Below are 24,519 nucleotides of genomic sequence, written 5' to 3'. Positions count from 1 at the left end.
GACGGGGTTAGTACCTGCTAATTTAAAATTGATTTTGCCAAGAAAATAGAGGGCGGACGGCTGGAGCTAGCACCTGCTAAGATAAAACTGATTTTAATAAATTATTATAAGAAAAGACACTAGAGCCTCCAAAGAATTTTCAAATTTTTTCCACTCAGAAAAACCCAGAACCTCAAGGTTGTTTTAAATTTTTCAAAAAAAAAACGGAGTCCCAAAATTAACTCAAAAACAGGTCGAATTTTTTAATTCTAAAAAAACATGAATTATGCAAATTGGGTTGGGAATAGAGGCCTACTTCCATGGCCAGTTTGCAGTCAGGATTTAATGCCCTTAGATTTTTTTTAGAGTTTTAACTGCTTTTTTTTTTCAAATTATAGAACACGTATACGACGCGCGCCGGAATAGTATGTCGAGTTCGAGCTACGAGCTCGAACTCGGTGTCGGTGTCCTCGACACCGACACCGGTCTGAACTGAGTCTGAGAATGGGCATGTAACGCCGCGCTATAGAAAGAGAGATAAATAAACTATTTAATAAAATGTGTTCGTTTAATTGTTCCAACGACTAAATTAGGTACAACAATTGATGCCGTTTTCACACGCTTTATTACTGATTTAAGAACTGATATTTATATCACTCATTTTAGTCACCATAGGCCACTAACAACTGTATTAACTGATAGGGAGAAAGATACCGAAGGCGATAACGCTATGATTGAACAGTAATTCGTATTTTAAATCGAATAAGATATAAATACTGCTCTAGCATTTGTAAATATTTAGTTGTTCCTTTAGTTGGTAAATTACACATTGTACTTTTTTTTTATGCAACATTATTATAATAATTAATTATCATATTTTTATATGATATATATATATATGGTCCTAGTACCCGTAATGATAGAAGTCTTGCCTGAATGCCGGTCATTTCCGGGTCAGTGGTGGGTCTTAAAAAGTATATTTTATAATGAACAACAATTGACAATACATGGGTATTTATTTTAATTAACCCAGTCATCATTAACCATCTTTTTGCCAAAAAATACAAATGCAACATATTTTTGGTTTTTATTATTTTTTAAGAGAAAATTAATGACTTCGTCACGTATACGTGTTTAATTTATGTAAATTGATAACGCAGAGTTAAAACTCCATCCGTGTGTCCCTGGGTCGACGCACTCTTTTTTGTGCTACCTAATGAAAAGATTGGGCTTATTTGCGATTGTTGCATGTTTCAGAAGTTAAAAAATTGACCTAAGCATGCTCATTCGTGCCTCTTTAGCACGGGATACCCTATTAACCACAACGAGTCGCGAACTAATAGAGTTTTGTGTTCAGTGTGAATAGCGATACATAGTTCATATGCTCAAATGACTGTTTTTGACACAAATTTAAAAAACAATTTTACATACAAATCGTACTAATTGATCGTGAAATATAGTGGTAGAACTGTATTTTAGTCAATCGTAGTTTTTTTTTATATTTATTACTTTTATTTTTTATCGACTGAAAATGAAATAAACGCTGGGGGTTTTACATCGTTGTTATCGTAATTTCATGTCTGTCAAAATCCGTTAAAAATGTATACATTGCAATTTAAGAAAAAATGGCTTTGTGTCGCGACTCCGACGCCATATATGCTCCATATTTGCACTGTACTAAATTAAGGTTCCTCCTTCAAGCTAGCAGTGGTACATATAGTATTTCAATATCTCTGTCTGTTTTCAGGTTATAAAGGTGTGGAGTTTTATCTGGAACACCCTGTATAATTGAGTTGTAATTAATTAGTCAAGATACTGGTAAGATAGAATTTGTATGAAGAATAGCTTGACTATTTCAAAAAAATTTCTAAACAGTGCTCAAAGAATGTTTTTTATGCTTTGATATTACATATTAATTTATTTACTTTTTTTTAATTGTTGCACCAAGTTCTTAAAGCTCTTTTAAAATAACGAGCAAACATAGTATTGTTCGTCAATAATATAAATCCTCACATTAAGCTTCCAAAATTCCGACAAAATATATCACCCTTTTAACAATGCCCAGATTTTTTTTCAATTTTATAAACAGTTCTTGAAATACATTCAAAATAAACCTCAGGATATTTTCTTTTGATAGCTAAAACCAAAAAATATTCGCCAGCTTTTCTTTTAATATTATTAAGAATAACTGTGATTTACACCAAACTCCTTTTAAAATGCGTAAAATTGGTGGATCCAAAATTCATTTTAAACATGTAATTTTCGCATGACCCTTCTGCAAAGAATTGACCAAATTTATTAATGACGTCCCTCTGTTCATTGATGATTAATTACAACAATAATAATTGTGGGTACTGAAATTACCGTGTTTCGTGTGTCTGTACAATTAAGATGTAATTAACTGTAATTAATGAGTTTTTGTTCTTTCCGCATACAACTTAGCACATTTGAACTTTCTTCGTCATTGGCTGTTAATCATTCGGAGCGCTTTGAGTTTTTTCACATCGCTTCTCCTCTTACAACTTGTATTAAATTTTATGACAACACGTTGATGATTCACTTCAATACTGCCGCACATTCAAAGTGTTTTGACAGTTCGTTTATAATTAACATACCTACCAACCCATCAGTTTTTTTCTTTCCTTTCGCAATCTTTGCGTTGCTTAAGCTCAAACTTTTGTCACATATGTTGTATATATATTTTCATTTAGCTTAGCTGACAGAGATGTTAATTTTATTTGATATAAAACAGTACTTTTATTCATAACTTCTTCTATGTACCCCTTCTATCGGTTTTTTCGGTCGACGAAGTACTAACATTATAAAACTTGCTGTTTTATCATTTTTTTTGACTTTATATAAGTAAAATAAAGTTACAACTTCATTGTGAGAATCTGAGTTACTGTATTTTCTTCGTCGAGATAATAGAATTCGCAAAAGTTCGAGACCACTGAATGTCAAATTAGCACTACTATTTAATAAGCAATCAAGAATGTGTAATTATATTCCTGGTCTAAACAGAGATACGTAGTTAACTTTATTTACATATAATTCTCGTTAAACTTAATGTTGCTAACATAAAAAATGCTGCATGAAGTGCCAATGCTGGCCCAGTCTCATCATCATGTACATTAAGCTCAATGCTGAATGTAATTTAATAATTAATATTGAAATAAAAACATATGAAAAATTTAGGTACAAGTGAAACAAACTCCAAAAATAAAAGAATAAAAAGAGCATGTTACGAAATGACCCATATTCGAGGCCGTATCAAGCTTACCCGAAACTAAGTTCGCGCTGTTTCGCCTCCAACATTTCATATAAAAAGAATATAAGGTGTGAAGACAGCGCTTGGAAAAAATCCAGGACTATCATTACGGCGATGATGACGCACTTGTTGCAGTACACAATGAGAAAAATATTACCTATGTGAAGTGAATGCTACGTGTCGCACCAACCCAGCTTCAATCTTTCCATAATAAAGCAATATTAAGATGCAGAATACGTCAGCTTACCTGTAACAAAGAGACTATATTATAATATTACAACATGAGAAGTCGTCCATCTTGTCATTCCTGCTACTCATTTAAATATCCCCTAACTTGAAACTGGATAGAGACAACAAAGTCATTTATATTATAATAAGTTCAATAAAATATAAACGAACGCAACAGTTGCCACAAAGTTAAATAAATACAAATCTCGTACATTACACTAAACGAGTCACGGTTTTTTCTACATTATATGGTCAATTTGCTTAGTAATTGCTATTTTTTTTTCTAGAAGTACCTTGCTTATTAAAGAAGATATATCAACATGTCATGTCACGTTAAAAACGTAAAAACATTATAATTTAGCACAGATATAACAATAAAGATAGTCGTACTGCAATTCTCAGTTATTTCTGAAGTATTATTTTTTCAGTTTGTTCCAGAATGTAGAATTAGCCAAATTTGTGACATCATGTCTACCTACTGATACTGTCAGTCGAAAATTCATAACCCAAAAAGTTTTATGCATTCAATTATTTCAGCAATTAATACACCTGGTTGCATGATTTCGAAATAATGACCAACAAATTTTATAATTGAACCGTGAATCAACGTAGTTTTACTTACAGTAAAGAATAAAAATTTCATTATCAAGGTGAGACGTCACTCTGTACTCTGTAAAACGATGAGTTACGAGTTTCAGTTGGTGCTAGTATTAAATATGAATCTATCTTGAAAAATTGTTGACTCCGAGTTGAGTCCAGTAAGCAACACTCCTGCTGGGTGGAGAATATTTTTGCCATTTTCGACAATGTAAAAAAATTGGTCTAAAAAGTTTAGACAGTACTTCCCTCGCTGTCGGAAATGATGACTCCATACTGCATGGTAATTTAAAAAATTTTGCGATGACGTCATCAACTTTTTTGCAAGGAGACGTATATCAGTTTGGATAGATGTAGTGTAATACTAAAAATAAGAGTACTATATTTCCAAATTTTCAGAAAATGAATCGGGTCGTCTTGAATATTGAATTATAATCAATAAAACAACGAAACAGTTTACTCACGTATGCCGCGTGTATTAGCAGAGGCGACTCAAAATCATTTATGTATAAGCATTCTTAATTTAAGACAACAAGCGGTAACACTTGTTGAGTTGTACACATGAGGGTCAAACAGAGAAACTACAAACAATACCGATGGTCGTCCAGACTTTTTTATTGCTTCGACTTCCGCTTATTATACAGTATGTCCCCGAATTGAGTTCACAAGAGGAAAAAAAACTGTATTTTCTATTTTACAAAAAACTGACATAGGAATAACATTTTTTGCTTATTCAAAACGAATAAATCTGCAATTAAAACTTCAATATTCCTGGTCTGTACTCTTAAAATTAATTTTTCATAGTTCTTCGTTACTTCTAGTTTTTTTCGATTTTAAGGACAGCCTGATAATATTAAAATTTTAATTGCAGATTTATTCGTTTTGAATTAAGCAAAAAATGTTATTCTTATGTAATTTTTTTGTACAATAGAAAATACAGTTTTTTTTCCTCTTTTGAACTCAATCAGGGGACATACTGTATAAAACATTGGATTTTATTTAAATTTTTGATGGTGTAATTCACAATTGGTTGATTTTAACTTGTCTATACCACATTCACGAAACCTAGTCAGCCCAACAATACAAATGCACGTCTGTAATGTTAAAGTAAATATAAATAAGTGTGCTACGCCTATGTTTCAAACGAGTTTTTACTTTAGAAAATTTTGTGTCTTTCAAATTGGGTTAGTGCAATGTAATACTAATAATAACAGTATCTCCAAATTTTCGGGAAAATGGAGTGAACTATTCCTGATTTAATCAATAAAATAAATTGACTCATTCATTAATTTTTTTGAGCAACCTGTTAAGCAAATCTAAAAAATATGGAATGATAAATCACAAGTACAGACTCATTATATTTTGTACATTTTAGATAGGACTTATTCGGCAAACTTTTGAGGTAACGTCATCAATTTTTTGGAGGGGACAAGTAAATATATTTTGAATAAAAATTTATCATGCTTAGCATAACTGTAAACCATCTGCAAGATTTCAAAGCATTCGGTTTTACAGATTCCAAATTAAATTGAAAAATGTTGTTTCATAATTTTGATTTTTTTTTTCAAAAAATATGGACGTTTCGGGTAAAAACTCAATTCGGAGTCATAAACTACATGTGTAGGACTATGTTATTTTATACAATTTAAAACCCATTTACTATGTACAATTTTGAAGTGACGTCATCACATTATATTGGTGGTGATGATTAGGCAAATTTTGGTTAGCGTTTTACCATTTGCATGATATTCCTAATATAAATCCAAATTTCACTACAGTTGGTCCAGTACTTTCGGATATTATCTGTCTAATAAAAATCCGGGACGGCAGACAGACGGACGGACGGACGGACGGACGGACGGACGGACAGACGGACAGACAGACGGAAACGAGAGACCCATTTCTTCGTCTTCTAGGGGTCATGAAAGGTCGAGAAAATGTAAAAGTAGCGAGTCGGCCGACGGACTCGATTACAATACTTCCTTTGCTTACGCTCGGAAAGTAAAAATTATTCAAATATGTTAGATCTTCATTAAAAAGTAACGTATCTACGTCAGTTTTAAAAGACAGTAGCAACTCCAAAATAATCGACGATCACTCGCAGGTGCGTTTACTTAAGCGCGGTCCACAAATACTTACCCAATTATTTTGACTTCCCGAATCTCCAACTCAATTACCCACATTACTTTCAACCAATCGTTGATCGAGAAAAGTCTAAAAACTTTGGATACTTCTTGTTCTCCTGGTCCTTTTGATGCAACGTTCTTTTGCTACGGGTGTGCTGCCCAAGGTCTGGAAGACTTCTGCAGTGACTCTTATTTTTAAAAAAGGTGACAGTGGTAGCAATTATAGACCAATTAGTTTGACTCCCATTGTTGCCAAAATTATGGAACGTATATCACCCAGTTACGACCATTCTGATTTGATCACAATATTATTCCCAAAGAACAAGACGGATTTAATCCTGGGAGATCTGTAATCACTAATTTATTGCTCTGCGTCGACGACTGGACTAAAATGTACCCCATCGCAGATTTCTGTATAATTTTGAGCATCTTGGAGTGAGGGGACCATTGTTGGACTGGCTATCCTTTTATTTAAGAGGCCGTATTTTTCGAGTACGAGTTAGTTGTCATCTGTCTGACGAAGCCGAGGTGTATAGCGGTGTCTCTCAAGGTTTGGTTATCGGTCCGTTACTTTTCCTACTATATGTATTCGATATGTATCCGATATGAAACTATACTGTAATCCTTGCACCTCATCTCAGCAACTACAAAATGATCATAACTCCCTAGCTCAGTGGTGTGACAATTGGATATTGCCATTAAATGTTTTTTTAATTTTTAAATTGTACGAGTATTACACCTTGGAAACAATAATCCTACATTTAGTTATTTTGTCAACAATTTAAAACTAAAAGTAGTTGATTCGCATGTTGATCTAGAGGTCACTATTACTAACACCTTGTCCTGGTCTCCACACATTGCAAAAATTTGTAGTCAAGACAAGGGTACCTGGTTTCTCATATATAGAGCCTTTATAGACGCACCTCCTGAGATTCTTGCTACGTTATATAAAATTTACTGTCGACCTGTTCTGGAGTTCGCGGGTCCTGTGTGGAGTATGGACTGAGAACATGCCCGAGGTCTTCTGGAATCTGTACGACGCCTAGCAACTCGTCTGTCCCATGGCCAGAATCGGCCGTCTTACGATGACTTAAACTTATTCAATTTAACCACCTTTGATCGCAGACGTGCGCGTGGTGACTTAATCATTATTTATTGTGTTGTTCATTTATTGTTGTTTAGGTCATTTGGAATCTCTTCTCTTGTTCAATACTTTTACCCTACTTCATCGCCACAATTATAAACTCTTGAAAGAATCATATAGAACAAAATGTCGCCAAGGTTTTTAAACTAATCCTGTTTGCGATTCCTGGAATAACCTACCTTCAACCACTGTTTCGGCACCCTCCCTTAACTCTTCTAAAAATCAAATTGATAAAATTTATTAATCATTTCTTCATATCGAACATTATAGATAGTCTCCTCGTTCGACCTCCTTTCTTTAATAATAATAATAATAATAATGATAATAATATATTAAAGTCTGTGCAAAAATAACTAAAAAAAAAAAAAAACTATGTTCAACGCTATGCTGTTTTTCAGTCAGTGTTGTAAGGAGTAGGGAAAAAGGCAGATCCAAAGGTGGTAAAGGGGTAGATAGTTTTAGTTTTTGAAAGACGTGATGATGCTGTGGCGGGACAATAACAGTGGATACCTGTCCGGCAAGCGGGTGACGTGTGGTACGATTCCCACCGAGGCAGCAACATTTTTTTTCGCTTACCTTCAATGCCAACCTTGCAAGTGAATTCTCTTTCAGCTCCCGTCACAAGGCTGTTTTTAGCAAACGCCATTGCTTTTTGCTTGAAGGAAGTAGTCAGAGTTGACGAAAGCTCTCAGAACAAATTTGAAGCTGTGAAGGTTCAAACTATCAACTTTTTTATTTACACAGAGTGCTTATTTATTTTTGATAGGCTCTTGGGGTATTAACGATATTAATAAAAAATTAAAAAAAGGAACTAAACACCAAGATAACTGAAATACTAAAGTAGAAAAACTTACAATTAATTACAATTAAAGGGGGATCGAAAAATTCAGACTATAAGTACAAAAGACTCTTTTAATTTTTTTTTTGATGCTTTAAGAGTTCATATACGCTGATCTATCATCGCATTTTTGCTGTCAATTATTGGTATGGTATCAGTTTATGTTTTTAAATAACATGCAAACACTTTACGTTTTACTTAAAAAATACCAGTATATTCATGTGTAGATCTAGTCTAGCCAACGTCGATTGCGGTAGAATTAGATATAAAGAATATTTGCTTGGAAAAACAAATGAAATTACAATCAAATTCCAACCACAAAACTTTTTCTTATCATATTTTGACTAATTTGATCATATTATCCGAACATACAAAAAACTCTTGTGGCGTAAAAGCTCTTAAAAAAGCCTCTATTGTAACGCCAACATTAAAAATATTCATTTAACTAAAATAGCATTTATAGATTTCAGTTATAAACTAATCAACTCACGATAAGTGTGCATGAACAAAACAAAAACCATTAATAAGTCTCTAAAAGAAGTATTAAATAAATTGAATCCGAAAAACCTTTAGCGTTATGTTTAAAAAAGTAATATAATCCACTACAATATTCTCCAATAACTTAAAAAAAAAACAAACTGGAAGAAGTCAGCCAAACATGCGTCTTGAGTCTTGTACACACTGTGGCATAAAATTATACTTTCATACTTTTCCCTTAAAGCTAAAAACAACGGCACATGCAAAATTTCAGTAACTCGATCTAATTTGGACACGTATGCTACGAAATACGTGATATATTTTTAGATTTTACAGTTTCGTATTTTCTTGTGTACACAGTATGGCAAACACGAAGGTGAGAAATGAATCAACAGTCATAAAATCCAGATTTCTTTACGTATGAGACTTTAAAGCTTAGTCACTCAATATTGTTTTTTTTTTTCCTCTTAATAACATTCATAATGGTTAATAGTTGTGCGACGAGAAGCACGTAACACTTATCGATAAAAGTATTGTTTCCTTCTGTAAAGAATGGAAGGAAACAGGCCGTGCATAAAGAAACATTAGAACATGTAACTCAACAATAAGGCCAACCAAATTGAAAAAATGTGGCTATACTTGCACCGAATTTTCCGCTCTTTTCAAAGACTATAAATGCGACAATTACCGGAGGTGTAATTGTCAAGATGGATTTATTTAATTAACTTTGACTAGGATGACGCCATCGATCGTGATAAATGTAATTCATTGTATCTACATTAACCTTTTTTATAGTATTGTATGTAATCATTGCTAAAATATTAATATTATAATAATTAATAATAAAAATCTCACCAACAGTAGTCTCCAAAGGATTAGGTGATACACTTATTTAATCTCAAAATCCATGTTAATATCGTAGAAAAATTTCATGACAATGACTGTGAAGTATGTTATTTTAGATAAAATACAACAAACAGTGAATACCCGTACTTATGAAATTGAAAATAACGTTGAGATCAGATATGGTGAACAGAAAAATTTTGGTCAGGGTTTTATCATCTTCAATATTATAATCTCGCAGTGCATTCTTGCATGTTTAAGCAATTTAGACGATAGTTTGAGTAAACTTACTACTCGTAATTTCTACGACCTGTGAAACGTCAAGAAAACATAAAATTATGTGTACATTGTGGTACTACACAGCTTACACTTTCACTATCGCTTCGAGAAGTACCAAGTGCTTTGCTCGAAGATTAGCCAAACATATTTGTGACCAACAAGTCTAATTTTAATAATCCCTAATTGTCTAAGAAATTCCACAGAACACAACATCTGCCATCTGGAAAGTACGAATTAGTCGTGCAAAAATAGTAATTAATTTTTTTACTGCTTTACCCGAGCAACTCAACACGCCCGTAATTGTCTTTCCGGAAATAAGGGTACTAAATATACAAACCGCAGTTGTTTATTTATACACAAACAATAGAGAGATCATTCTATTTTATGTCCGCACCATTAAATCGATCTTTAATGATCCATGTAAAGCTAAACCACAATAACAGTTTTCCAACAAACGACTTATTAGGTGTTGATAAACTCGTTTTACACCGTTCGACAAACATCTCGATAAAAACAATAATATCTACAACTTAATTTAATAGCGAACAAAAAATCAAGCCGACACCCACATATTTCGTATCTCGCAACAAACATATGTTAAAACATTTTTTTAACAAGTTACATTCGCGGCTTGGAATTTAATTAATGGAATCTCTTTGTTCCTTTACAGCTAACCTTCGACTTGTAACATTGAAATATGACCGAAAATCTGCTCAAGCCACCCAAAAAAACACTCCAGTGGTGACAGACCGGAATGAAAAAGCTGAGATGCAAATGTTGTAATTTGTATAAGCAGCACGCGTCGGCAAAAAAATACGGGTGTTACATTTCATTGGTATAAACCATCCTCCCATTTTTTACCGAACACTAGTGATAATCACATGTGGCACGATTTTCCTTCACAAATTGGTGCAACCTACTTTGGGTGTTTGCGTTTTCTAATTTTACACAGAAAATTTATTTTTATTTGGAGATAATGGGAGCCCATTGCTGTGGCTACAACAACACCTTTGGCCATTATTCGCAACGCAGCTGCCTTTAAATAATCTTCCGGTACTTTGTTAATGCTATTGACGATACGTGTCATGGGCTCTATTTGAAATACGAACCATTTTCAAAGTTGATCATTGTTTCATTCACAGGATCGACACGTCTGTGCTTAGCTACGCACTGAGTGATTAGTTCCTAAATCTTTTGATGACCTACAAATGGTACAGTTAAAATTACAGGCTTTTGCCTCGGCTTCAACATGAATGCCAGCACGAACTTACACAATTCTGGAGCTGCAAAGTTCATGTTCGATGTCGACTTTCGTAACTAATTTTAAAGCATTTCCGATCGTTGTTTTGATTCTGCCCCATTTACACATTGTGGGATGATAAGAAAGTAGTACCAATGTCCGCTGCTTTGTCTTGAACCCATTTCGGTGATTCGATCAAGTGTTTTTCGAATGACGTAACTCCAAACTATAAATAAAGATATTCGGTCGTTTCATGAACGAAGGTCGTTGAATTTTCTCAGGAGGATCAAACTAAGTTTTCAGTTTATTTTCGAGTCTGCTCAAATATGGCCAAGTTTTCACATTAATATCAAATTGGATAACTTTGGATCAATCTTCAGTGATGCGATACTTTTCACTTAATCTTAACGGCGGCGGCACAACACAGTTAACAGCGCCTATAAAACGGTTTTCAGCACTTAATAGAAACACAACAAAGTGGTCTGAAGAAATAAAGAGGTTTATCTACTGTCGAAAGTATTTGGAAATTTCAAATTAAAACAATCGGACGACAATAATTTAGCACTGACAACGAATTCCGACAAACAAAGAAGTTCTTTCAAGCAGTTTAACTTAACAAAATGGGCATTAAAACTTTATTGTTCTTTCAATATCATTGCTCGTTTTTTCCACAATGAAATATGTAATACGTTTTCGGTGGTACAACTTGGGAGCTGGAAATAGGTTTTTCGTAATTAAGATAAAATTAAAATTTCATTAGAGTTAAACCCAATAAACAAATCACCTAGATTTACGTTTAAAGTCCGAAGTTTTATTACGGAAGTTTAAATTTCACTGATGCATTTCAGGTTAGAACCCGCTATAAACTGTTTTCTTATTTTCTGTTACGTGCCGAAACGAATTTTGACGTGATTGAAATTTAATTTTATAAAGCAATAAAAGGACCATAAAATTTAATGGAATTCCAAAAAGTAGGAATCATCGACAAAGGGATTTAGAAGAGTTAATTTTGTCAAACTCATTTACTGCAAATGCAGTAATAAAACAACTTATATGTTTCTTCATTCTGTTATACAAAGTGAAAAATATTTGCAGTACTTTTCTTTAGTTTTATATAACTTTACTAATTTTTTAATAAGTATCTAATCCACGACAAAAGAACGAGTATTATGTAATTTAAAATATAAAACATAGTATGGAAAGTACAATGTCAATCGAAAGCAGATAAAACGAGGCGAGTTCGAGAGATTTTTTTTCCGAGATGCTACTGAAAGCACTCCTCAGAGAATATCGTATAACTTGTTTTTCACTGAACTGTTTTTACAAAAAATAATTGCTTTCATGTATAGTAATGGCTATTACATAAATACTTACTAAACGAGCACTATCATAAAAATTTTATTGACTGCTATCAAAGACAGTGACAATATAAATTTGTCGTGGAAAATATGCGATTAATTTAAATTTACATATGGACATAAGTATCCACATTCTTAGGTATATTTTACAAAATTGCTTTTTGAACAGTCTCTTTTAATAGCGTCACGCTAAAATAGAAAAAATTTAGCAATAACTTATCATATAACAGTGAAATCTTATCATATGAAGCGTAGCTGCGCGTACGTTTCAAATGAGTTTGTCCTTAACAAAATTTTGTGATGACGTACATTTTTGCAAAGACATATATCACTTTGGATAGGTGCAGTGTAATACTAATGATAACAGAATTGTATTCCCAAATTTTCGAGAAAATGGGAATAAAATAGATTGGCTCATTTAGTCACCCTCTATAAGCAATTCAAAAACTTTTCAAAAAAATCAAGTATAGACTCATATTTTGTACATTTCGGATTGGATTTATTCAGCAAACTTTTGAGATGACTCCTTCATAAATTTTTTTGAGTCGACCTATATTAAGTAATTCTAAAAACTATGAGTGCGTTGATAAACCACAAATGTAGAGTTGCATATTTCAGAGACAACATTCTGAGATGACGTCATCAATTTTTTGAGAGGGGATAAACCAATAGATTTTACTTAACAATTTACCATGATTACGGTAATCTTAAGATGTTTGCAAAATTTGAAAGCATTATAGTTTTGCAGTTTCAAAATTAAATTTCAAAATATTGTTACACAATTTTGAATTTTTTTCCCCAAATCTGAATGTCTATGGTGAAAATTCGACATGGATTCACACACCACAAGTGCAGGAGTATCTTATTTTATAAAATTAACAAAAATACTATTATAAATGTTTGGAGATGACATCATCCCACTGGTGGTGCCGATGATTAGCCAAATTTAGTTAGCGTTTTACTACCTGATATTTCTAATATATGTACATACAAAATTTGATAGTAATCGGTCTGGTAGTTTCGGAGACTTCGTGTCCATTAAAAATGGATACAGACAACCAACAAACAGACGACAGACAGACGAAAACGGGAAACCACTTTTTTCGTACTCTATAGGTCATAAAACGTCGAGAAAACATAAAAGTGGCAAGTCGCCCAATGGACTCGATTACTATAACTATATCCTCGGCTTAAGCTCAGGAAGTAAAAAGCATCGGGTCGAAAAATATACCATGGGCTGCATATTTTAGAACGTGTTATCAAAAAGTACAATTTAAAAATTAAAATCATGAAACTTATTAACATCGTTAGTTAATAAGCATGTTATAATTTTAATTTCGAGTCAGCATGAATACGTGGATAAAACTCTGTTTTTGAAACAATAAAAGCTGAGTTTGCTGTATTTAACACAGTTACATGTGCTTCCCTTTGTGTTCTAAATTTCGTTGTGCTGATAGAATTTGATATGATAATTACTGTAGTTACATTACGATACATTTAATAAACGTCCGCGCTGGCCCCCGATTTAAATTATACTTTTAAATTAATTGAGGTTCGTCTTAGAATAATAACAATAGCCCCAGTATGATTGAAGAGTTTTATTAATTACCTCAAGTCAAAACACATTAGCACCTATTCCAGACAGTTCTTTTTTGTTTAAGATTTATGTGGGGCCACTCTATTTGACACTCTTATTATCGGATGATTGCATGATTTATAGTCAGTTGTAATATAAAATGCAGTCGGATATACGATTCATTTCAGCCTCTCTGACAACAATAGAAAAAAAGCCAACATTTTTTTTATCGGCCTCGTCCGAGAACTAATTATTTTCGAAACGAGCAAGTGTAGATGGCACATGATTGAGCTGAAGATGTAAGGAATTGCTCCCCAACAATGGCAACAACGTGACTTACGAAAACTTTTCTGCCTTTTATGCACCATCAAAGGGGAATAAATGAACGGAATCGTTGATCTCGTCTTGCGATAACATGTTTTTGTAAACACATAACATTTTTTGTTGAAAGCAAGAACATCATCAAATTTCCTCAAATGCGATTTTCCGGCTTTCTTCGGCTGAAAAAGGAGAAAAGACATAAACTTATTTCAACCGGATCGCGTTATCGCGCCACTTAAACTTTAATATCATATAAAAAATGTGTTTGTGTAAATTGAAGTGGCCTGTTAGAAAGTGAAAATCTCACGAACCGCGCAATAAAAAGTCTAATTGCGTGAATAAAATGTATCATCTAAACACCACATTGTAATTGAAATGCTGTAAAGCCGGGCCAACGACGTTAAGATAAGATGCCATTTATTATTAAAGTCAACATTCTCTACAATAAAATATTGTAAATATTTTTTTGCGTTTACGAATTCTACACATTCCTCACAAGCGCCGAACATCTTTATTGCAGAAGTCCGATCGTTGCGTGTATTAATGGCCCCGTACTTCAAGCATCAATTAATTTTATAATGGAGAGATATTCCGAAAATGTCTCACAGTGACGGTTAATGTACCATTCGTCGTAAATATTCTTGAAGAGATTTAAAACAGAGATGCATACAATCCAGATATTGTCTGTTCATGTTCCCTACTCTACTATTACTAATTACTGGTTACTACAACTTTTCGAACAAACTTGGCTTACGTGGTTAGCACACCACTTAAAATCTTGGGAAAATTGTACGAATGCACGAACATCAACAGTTCAATTGAATCTAGGACTATCACGCAATTTTTGAGAGCGGTGACCATTCTGTTCCGAGTTACAAGATTAACGAACGTGTTGTTTAAGTAAACCTGAAATTTATTTGACAACAGAATATCAAAGAAATCTTCACCTCGTAATAATGAATGAAATAATAAAGGCATCTAACAACAAAAACACATACAAGGAACCTTCACATGTTTACTTATGATGAAATAAAATAAATACGGAATAAATTCTGACACACACCAGTTTAATATTCACATAACAATGCCGCTAAACTACAATGAGGAAAAATTTTGTCATATCGCTGTCATAATAAATAGCCATATCCTACCGGATGCCTAGTGTATTTTGAACGTGCCTTCGTTCTGAGTTATGAAAAGGAATTTAGTTATAGTTTTTAGGGCGTATACTAATGACTTCACGTCCCATGATTTATTTCTTGCCATCGGAATGAATCCCTTCCGACATATAAAAACGATGTAATCGCAGTTCATAACATTAGTTTTATTTGTTTGCAATACCACTTTAAATGGTACATTTTTCTATTACGACTAAATAATATTATAGTACAAAAATAAAGTACGCAAATACGTAATTATTTTGTCACCGGGTGGATTCATATTTACTGATCGAGCTTATACTGATGAGTATTGTAATCCAATAATTTTGCTGAATGTCTCGTTTGAAATTCGACGTTCGGCAGTCTATAGAACACGAAAATGTTGGCTTTTGCCTCCGCCCGTCAATCGACTATCTGTTGGCGCTTTTATTAGTCAGATAATATCCGAAACTACGGAACTGATTACTTTGGAAAGTTAGAGTTACCCTAAAATTATTTACAGTAAAACGTTCACTATACGCTTCTTAAAATTGATGAGATTGCCTTGAAACTTAAAACGTGACATTTTCATTTGCATTTAGTGTAAGAAATTTTAAAAATTTACGCTTAGGGGTGGATAATTGTAAAAAATAAAATTTCTAAAATGAAATTTTGGCACACTAATGGTGAATTAGTAAGCACAGAGTATCGATTAAAATTTATTTATTCAAACATTTCAGAATTGTTTTTTAAATATAACTTAACATGTAATATTGTCTATACCAAAACTTACAAAAAGTTAGCGACGTTAACTCGAAAAACTGTTAAATAAATCTTTACTGAAACATAGGTTTTTTTGTCTAAAAAATCAAAAGCAACGAATACTCTAAAATCAATACTTAAAAAGTTTTTTCAATAAAATAGACGAAAAATTCATATTTATTGATAACAATCTAGTAGCTTGAAAAATTCACACTCATGTCATTTATTCACATAAGTGATCTTTTAAAATAATACAAATTTGCTCAAAAAATTGTATGTTAATCTTTAAAAATACAAAAGTTACAGGGATTATATCAAATAAAAGAAACACGTGCTATATTGACAGTATTTATTTAAATCTAAATCCTATTTAGTACATTTAACATAATTTGTCTATTTTATTTTGCCGAGGATGCAACATATTAAAGTAAACTATATCTCTTGAGTGGTTTTGAGTTTTGTGGTTTATTTTAATAATTGTATCGTTTTATATTTCAATTTTAAAATGAGTGAATTACTAAGTACAACGTCCTAATGGCAGTTATTAGTAAATGGCTTCTAAATTGTATCAAATAACATAGTCTTACACATGTAGTTTATGACTCCGAATTGAGATTTTACCCGAAACGTCCAGATTTTTGGAAAAAAAATCAAAATTATGAAACATTTTGACATTTAATTTGGAATCTACAAAACCGAATGCTTTGAAATCTTGCAGATGGTTTAGAGTTATGATAAGCATGATAAAATTGTAATCACAATATATTTAGTTATCCCTTCCAAAAAATTGATGACGTCACCCCAAAATTTTGCTGAATAAATCCTATCTAAAATGTACAAAATATGATGAGTCTCTTCTTGTGATTTATCATTCCATTCATATTTTTTGGATATGCATATACAGGGTGACCCAAAAAAATTAATGAATGCGTACATTTATTTTATTGATTTGAACAGGAACTACAGAACCGAATGCTTTGAGATCTTGCAGATATTTTAGGGTTATAAAGAGGATAATAAATTTTTAGTCAAAATATATTTGCTTATCCCCTCCAAACAATTGATGACGTCACCTCAAAAGGTTGCCGAATAATTCTATCTAAAATGTACACAATATGATGAATCTCTTCTTGTAATTTATCATTCCACTCGTATTTTTTGGATTTGGATATAGAGGATGAGTCAAAAAATTTAATGAATGCGCAAATTAATTTTATTGATTTAATCAGGAACTACAAAACCGAATGCTTTGAAATCTAATGCGAAAAAAAAACATAGTAGGCATGTAGTCGTCACGTTTCCGACAGCGAGGAAAGTACTGTCTGAACTCTTTAGACCAATTTTTTTTTAATTTAAAGTTAATAATCCAAATTTTGCTTAGAAATCTCTCAGGCTGATGAGAGACTTTAATAAAGGATCTGCTGTATTTCAATGTAAATGGTTCCGTAATTTCTAAAATAAAATGTAAGATTTTGTTATACAATTTTAAATGTTTAAAAAAATCGGTACACGTAGGGGCAAACATATGGAGATGCAAAAATTAGATGACGTCAACAAATTTCTGGAGGAGATAAACAGACAACTTTTGATCATCGATGTAATATCTCTATGATAATAAATCAGCTTAAAGCGTCTGAAAGATTTCAGATAAGTTCGTCTTGTATGTTCTAAGACAAATTTTCAAATTTTTGTATACAATTTTGATTTTTTTTAATATAGACGTGTAAAGTAAAAAAATAACGACGAGTTTACAAAATACAGTTGTTGAAGCATATTATTTTATAAAACTGAAATTGGATTTATATTTTGAATTTTTTTTCTTAATATACATAGTCATCTTTTCACAACAAGAAACTTAAAACCTGGTGGTACATTGCTTCTTCTTTAAACATATTTTAAGTGTCATGTTGTGAAAAGAAGTCCACGCATCTTAAAACAAAAAGGCAAAATGTAAGCCCGCCCACCCGCCCTGTCTCAATTGTGATGATTTCTTTTATTCGCCGTGAATCAAGGGGACGGAGCTCAACTGCAAAATACTTATTTTTTTTACAAGAAATTAAAAACATGTTTTTGAGTATCGTGTTGTTCAAAGAATACTATATACATTAAAAAAAAAAAAGGCAAAATATAAAACCCCGCCCGCCCACCCCATCTCAATTGTGGTGATTTTTTTATTCTTAAAAACTTAAAACACGTTTGAAATGGTACATTTTTGCAAGGAAATATGGATTTTGCAATTAGGCCCGCCCCTAGATCTGGCAAGACATATGTATGTTGCAATAAAGACTTGTTTAATAACTTTTTGCAATGACGTCATCAACTTTATGGCGAGAATAATAATGGTATTTTAATTTTGGATAATTGTCATAATAAGTGATTGATATCTATTATAGATAGAGGGACTGTGGAAATTTTTCAATAAAAATGTAGACAGCTTTAATATTTTTTACGTTAACGTTTTTAGACTTTTTGGTGGGGATTACATAAAACTTTGGAAATACACAATGTAACACTAATTATAACGTTAAAATTTCAGATAAAAATGAGTAGCAATTTTCGAAATATGTAATGGAAAAAATGTGTCGCCTTATATGTTCTTGAATGTTTTTAGCTGATCAGTTCTAAAAATTAACGGATAATATATATGTTAAGGCACATTTTCCAACGCAAACATTTATTTCACATTGTTTTAAAATGAAGTTATCAGTTTGATAGCTAAAATCAATAATTAAACTGTAGTTAATATTCTGCAATCTGATCCAACTGAAGAGTTTTACGTCAGTTATCTAGTCTCTAGCATAGACATAAAACATTTTTAAGACAACCTGTATAAGTAATGTACACTGTAGACTAATAATTACAAGGATATGCTATTCTGAACATTTATGTGTAATTTGACTTAACAATATTTCAACATGACGTCATTTTTGGAGGAATAAAATGATACAAAATAACATAGATTCATATTTTTTTTTTATTATATCTTACATTTTGAAGAAAAAAAGATAATACTGCCAGAATAAGTTTTGTTTTCAAAAGTCGATTTATTATATTTATAAGTCTGATACACAAATAAGAATTGATGTACATATTTTATTTGTTAATAGTAGTATTATAACAACTTGAAAAGCACTAAACTTTAACATTGAGTCAAATGGTATGTTATACGCGTACTTTAAAGTCCCTTAGGTATTATATCGAAGAGTAATGATTTATGCATGATGTATTGCAATAAATCGTTGGATGTCACTAATGTCGATATTTTCCTCTTTCACTCTAAAAATCTCTCATTAATCTGACCATTGTCGACAAGAAGGTTAACCGTACATGAACTATTGAGCACAGAAATCGTGAGGCTCCCTACGCCTCCCGGGATAATGGGATTTCTTTTAAAACTCGCGTTTCAAAAATACATTCACAATTATTAATAGCCCTTGCGCAACCTTAATTTATTTCTTATAAATTTTCCGATTATCGATATTTAAATAACAATATCTCTAGTGACAAAAATAAATTATTTACCTTGTGAAATAAAAACATAATAGGCCATAAAGTACAAAAGAAATGTCTCCTAACACCATAATTTACTTCATACAAACAACTTTGTCAAAATTTTAGTATAAATAAACACGTAATTGAATACCGGTCAAGCGATGTAGGTAGTGATAAAATTAATGTTGGGAAAAGGTATTTTTTGCGAAAGAGTAAGTAGTACTTGCACTAAAATCAATTGCCGCTTTACCTCTTGGCAGAAAATGAGTTTTTCCATTTAATGGTGCATTTTATTAAAACAAGTTTGAATCCGGTAGGCATTAATCAGAGAATATCTAATCAAATCGTGTTGTGATTAACGACGAAGCTAATTAATTAATTTTAAAAAGCGTAATTACGACGCGAAATTTGTTCGTGATAAATTAACATCTATTAATAAATTATAATTATACATTATTGAGTTGTATAATGTTTTTTCAACTTGGGTAGATAGAATGTAATCAACTTCGCTCATAATAAAACAAGAATCATAAATAAGAAAATAAGACTAGGTAGAAATAAAACACGTCTAATTTAGATAGTATTTATTATGAAAATTATTAATTAAAAGCTCGTTTTTTCTTCGATGATTTAGATAAGAATTTCATTATGAAACAACAGTAAAATGTGTTAAAGTACTGGTTGTTTTGTGGGTTATAAGCTTATTAAAATTATAGTAGTTTTTGTCGCATCACAAAAAGTTTTTTAAGTTATTTAGAAAAATTATAATGTACGTACATGTAACTTTTATTTTGGTCTTTATGTCAAAATTTCTTTTATCGAACGATGTGACAATTGTAATGATGTTATCACAAAATTAACCTTCAGTTTAATAATTCACCCTTATTTTTATTCTATTTATAGACGTTATTGAACACAAAAAAAATCCGTAGAAACAAATTTTCTAATTTATCCAACAAACTGACACTTTTAGGAAAATTCCCCTGAAGTATTTTCTTACACGATAAGTACTAGTTTTATATCTTCGTGTGCTTAAAATAATTCCAACCAGTATTAAAAATAGATAATCATAAAAACCTACCACAATGCAAACATAATATACATAAATACTATTTTGGATTTTATATAAGAGATATTAATCGACTTATTATTAGAACTACTGAGGTAAGACAAAAAATAAAAAATGTAATGGTATGTTAACAACAAACAACAACATCGCCGAAGGTGAACTCCATCCTAACCTCGCTTGAAAATTATGGAAAATATTTTTCAAATAACACCCCAAAATTTATTTTTACTTCCCCAGCTTGCAATATTTATAACTAAAGAAAATAAGGTCAAACTGAAAAAATGCCCAGTTTTCTATTTTCTTGACATCCAATTGTTTATAGGACAAAAAAAGGTTGATTTATATTTTTCTGTATTTAAAAAAGATGAGAACGTTGAAATTTAAGCGATGCTTTGAGATTCAACAGCTCAAAAAAATTATGAAACTTGTCAAAATATTGCTGTAAATTTCAATTTAAATCATTATTTTATAGTTATGTGATGACTTCTTGATGACATCAAATTAAAAAATTATTATTACCTTTATGGTAAAATTCACCCTCACACGCTCTGAAATTTGTTGTTGTTCAAGAGAAAATCTCTGTCAATAACAACTTTTATTATTTAAATTAGCAAATTAATTATCAACAATTACAAGTACTATTTGTCATTTGAGTGTCGTTTAGTGTGTGGTTTTAATGTATTTATGATAATCACCAAGTTGCTAATGCTTGCAAATAATTCGTGTTATGTACAAATTATACGTTTCCATGATTTCATTGTTGGTAAATCTATCCATGTCTACTAACTTTTCTAAATTATAGCTTTACAGATAGAACCGTCACACCTGACAGATTCCACAATCTCTTTGATTCTGAAAGCATACCCTATAATTTGAAATTTATTGTTTAAATAAAACTCACCTTTTGCTAAAATTTTAAAATAAGTAGGTATAATACTTATATATTTTTTATTGATAAATATGTATTTCGTAAATTTATAACTTACATTCAAATGTGATTATGTAATATATCAAACAATTTGTAATTTTTTTCAATATTTAAACATGTGTACAGATAGATGTACAATAGGAGAAACGGATTTCTCAGGGCAGTTTATTAATAAGAGCTAAGTAACTAACCTTGAATGTTTTACTATTTCCAATATCGCGATAGTGAGGCAATATCACCCTGTATACTTAGAAACAAAAGATAAGTATTTGAACCATTTTTTTGCATACACATTTTTTATATAACCAGACCATAATCGAAATCTATTTCACAAAACGTCAAAATTTTTACTAAAATTTACCTAAGCGAAGAGCGTTTTTGTTTAATGCATACTTAAAAATTTAAATTATGCTGCTAATGAATATAAAAAAAAAAAAATACGATATAAAAATTCAGTTATTTTACAACTAAGTACATACATATTGAATAGCGATAAATAAAACTACGAATTTATAAAAATATTTCATTACGTTTATTGGTTTGGGTTTGTATATTTTCAAAAATAGTGTTTTAATCACAAGACTAAATGGACACGTACAACATTTTTGATCCAGACGTGAATTATCATGAAAGAACCCAACGAACTGCGCATGCTTTGCTGGAAATAATGATTTAGAATGTTATTGTTTAAACGATTTTAGATTAATTTAATGTGAAAACACGAACTATAATTAACTGAGACTTAATTATTCGCTAATTTCTTTGCCTGTTTACTCTCATTACAAAATAATTATATAAAAGTGTCATTCACGTTTTCAACACAACAAGTTTGTATATTCTACACATAAACTTTAACGGCTGCGTATAACAAAGTCTTGACGTTACTACATTTCCTTGTGGAATTGTTGCGAAAACATTCCTTCAATTTTCAGACGTAGGTACTTAGTTCATTAACCGACTACAACCCCTAGAGTTGGAACCAGAATTTTGAAAGTAATATAATTTTTATTGATTTTAAATCACAAAAATTAGAAAAATTGTCTTTATGCAAAAAAGTCTTCATTAAGACAGAAAACAAAATAAAATCATTGTTAATAGTTCTATGATTGATGCCTATGAACCGCTCTAAATTTCTACTTGGCAATCATATTTCATACACGTATGATTCACATCGGCATAAATTCTTCAATCGAAATATCGAATGGAAAATAATGTAAACATCTCAAGTTTTAAAATTAACCGAAAACGTGCCGTACTTGAAACTGGAATGCACAACGAAAATATTCCCCGTCTATTTCGAACAAAAAAAAATATCCGCAATTCCACTCCTGACGTCGAGGTGTGCAAAATTTCAAATCCAAACTATTGTTTAACGTCCCTCCGTCCGCACTCGTAAAACCGCCATAAAATCACATCGCAACATTTCCACTCCGAAATTAGATCAGCATTTAAATAATCAAACCATCAACTCCGAACGTCCTTTTTGCATAATCGACCGGTTTCGCACTCACCTGAGGATAACAGCAGGAACGCGCATCCTTGCTGCAGAAACGACAAACCAAACACAAACACTACATAATCACCTCACTCGAAATTCGAAAAGCCCGCCACGCAGAGCCTCACCACCTCATCCTGGGCAATTCGTCCTGGAAATATCCTGTCACGTGTGAAATGTGGACCACGGCGCTCGATCCGCTTAACAGCGCGAAGAGCGAAAAGGAACTAAACGTGTGTTGTACAGCAGTAGACGATACGACTTGGTCTGTTATGTCCAATCAGATTTCATTTCGACATGTGCCCAAACCTAGTGCACTTTGGGTCGCACGAGATATTGTTTTAAATGGAACAATGAGCTTTTATTGCCAAAGTTTAGTGGCTGGAACGACGCAAGAAAATGCCGTTCGGATTAAATTTTTTCGCCGACACGTGGCGCGTATGTGAATTATTGGGGACCTCACAGCGATGATACCATAAATTAAGAGAACTGGTTCTGGGTTATTTGCATTATTTAACCGGGAAAATCGCGCTAATTGCTCGAAAAAGCACCGGAATGGGCGAATTAAAATGTCGTTCAACAGGCGATTAAATTAAAGGCGGGGCGAGGGGGTTAATCCCTTCGAATTTATTACTTTTAATAAAAAGGGTTCTACTACATAAAAAACGCTTGAGCTGGACATTACATTCCAGATTTGCACTTTGACTAGGTAATCGTACTTATTTGTGTACATAGTGTGGATAAATTATAAATATTTCTTTGTAGAATCGAATTTTAATAGGACAACAATTTCCTACAAATGGTGGTATTGATTGGCTTTTTTTATATGAATTTTGGTTTTGGCTGTTTAATTCAATTAAAAAATAGATACCTAATAACATATTGATATAATCATACAAAATAAAAATGATACCAAATGATGCTAACAGAACTAAAATAAAAAAAAAGACCATTTTATTTGATCACAAGTATAGATCTTTACGTTTAAAGAAAACAATGAATAGCTTAACACAGCGTTTATACATTGAAAACCTAATTAGCCACATTTACACTAGACTTGCAAGTCTCGTAGTGAATATTTATGAATGTACAATTGTCGGCACAGTTTTATCTTCGTGCATTGTGTTTTCATTTCATTGAAAATTTCCCGACGTATTTTTTTTTACTTTGGCATTTAATATTAAATCAGACGAACTTTATTATCTGCTGTTAATATTTGAATAATACGTATTCATACGTATTCATACGTATTATTTCCTACATGCAGTAAACGCGCGTGTGTGTCTTCCATTCATCGCTATCTCCCCACTTTCATTCACTTCTTTCGGTCTCCCACCTATTTGTATTCAATATGTACATG

The 24,519-nt window shown here is 31.9% G+C and overlaps 1 protein-coding gene and 1 long non-coding RNA gene across 2 annotated transcripts in view; both read right to left on the bottom strand.

Annotated features, from left to right (window-relative positions):
- LOC135144828 (thrombospondin type-1 domain-containing protein 4-like) overlaps nucleotides 1-23,393 on the bottom strand; it is a 387,796-nt gene extending 364,403 nt beyond the window's left edge. Inside the window, exon 1 of the mRNA XM_064076929.1 lies at nucleotides 23,176-23,393. Within this exon, the coding sequence (XP_063932999.1) occupies nucleotides 23,176-23,201 (26 nt within the window). The 5' untranslated portion in view covers nucleotides 23,202-23,393. The remainder of the gene's footprint in view (nucleotides 1-23,175) is intronic.
- LOC135144782 (uncharacterized) lies at nucleotides 3,448-11,081 on the bottom strand. Its single transcript, XR_010283228.1, has 3 exons — nucleotides 11,051-11,081; nucleotides 10,889-10,981; nucleotides 3,448-3,494 (listed from the first exon to the last, which is right to left on the bottom strand). It is a non-coding gene; the product is annotated as an uncharacterized LOC135144782 (long non-coding RNA).
- Nucleotides 23,394-24,519: the final 1,126 nt, after the last annotated feature.

Source organism: Zophobas morio, unplaced genomic scaffold (assembly GCF_036711695.1).
Source record: "Zophobas morio isolate AGI-343-1 ecotype UQ-CSIRO unplaced genomic scaffold, CSIRO_AGI_Zmor_V1 ptg000108l, whole genome shotgun sequence".
Lineage (NCBI taxonomy): Eukaryota > Metazoa > Arthropoda > Insecta > Coleoptera > Tenebrionidae > Zophobas > Zophobas morio.
Note: the sequence above shows the minus strand (reverse complement) of the source record. Positions and strands in the feature narration are given on the sequence as shown.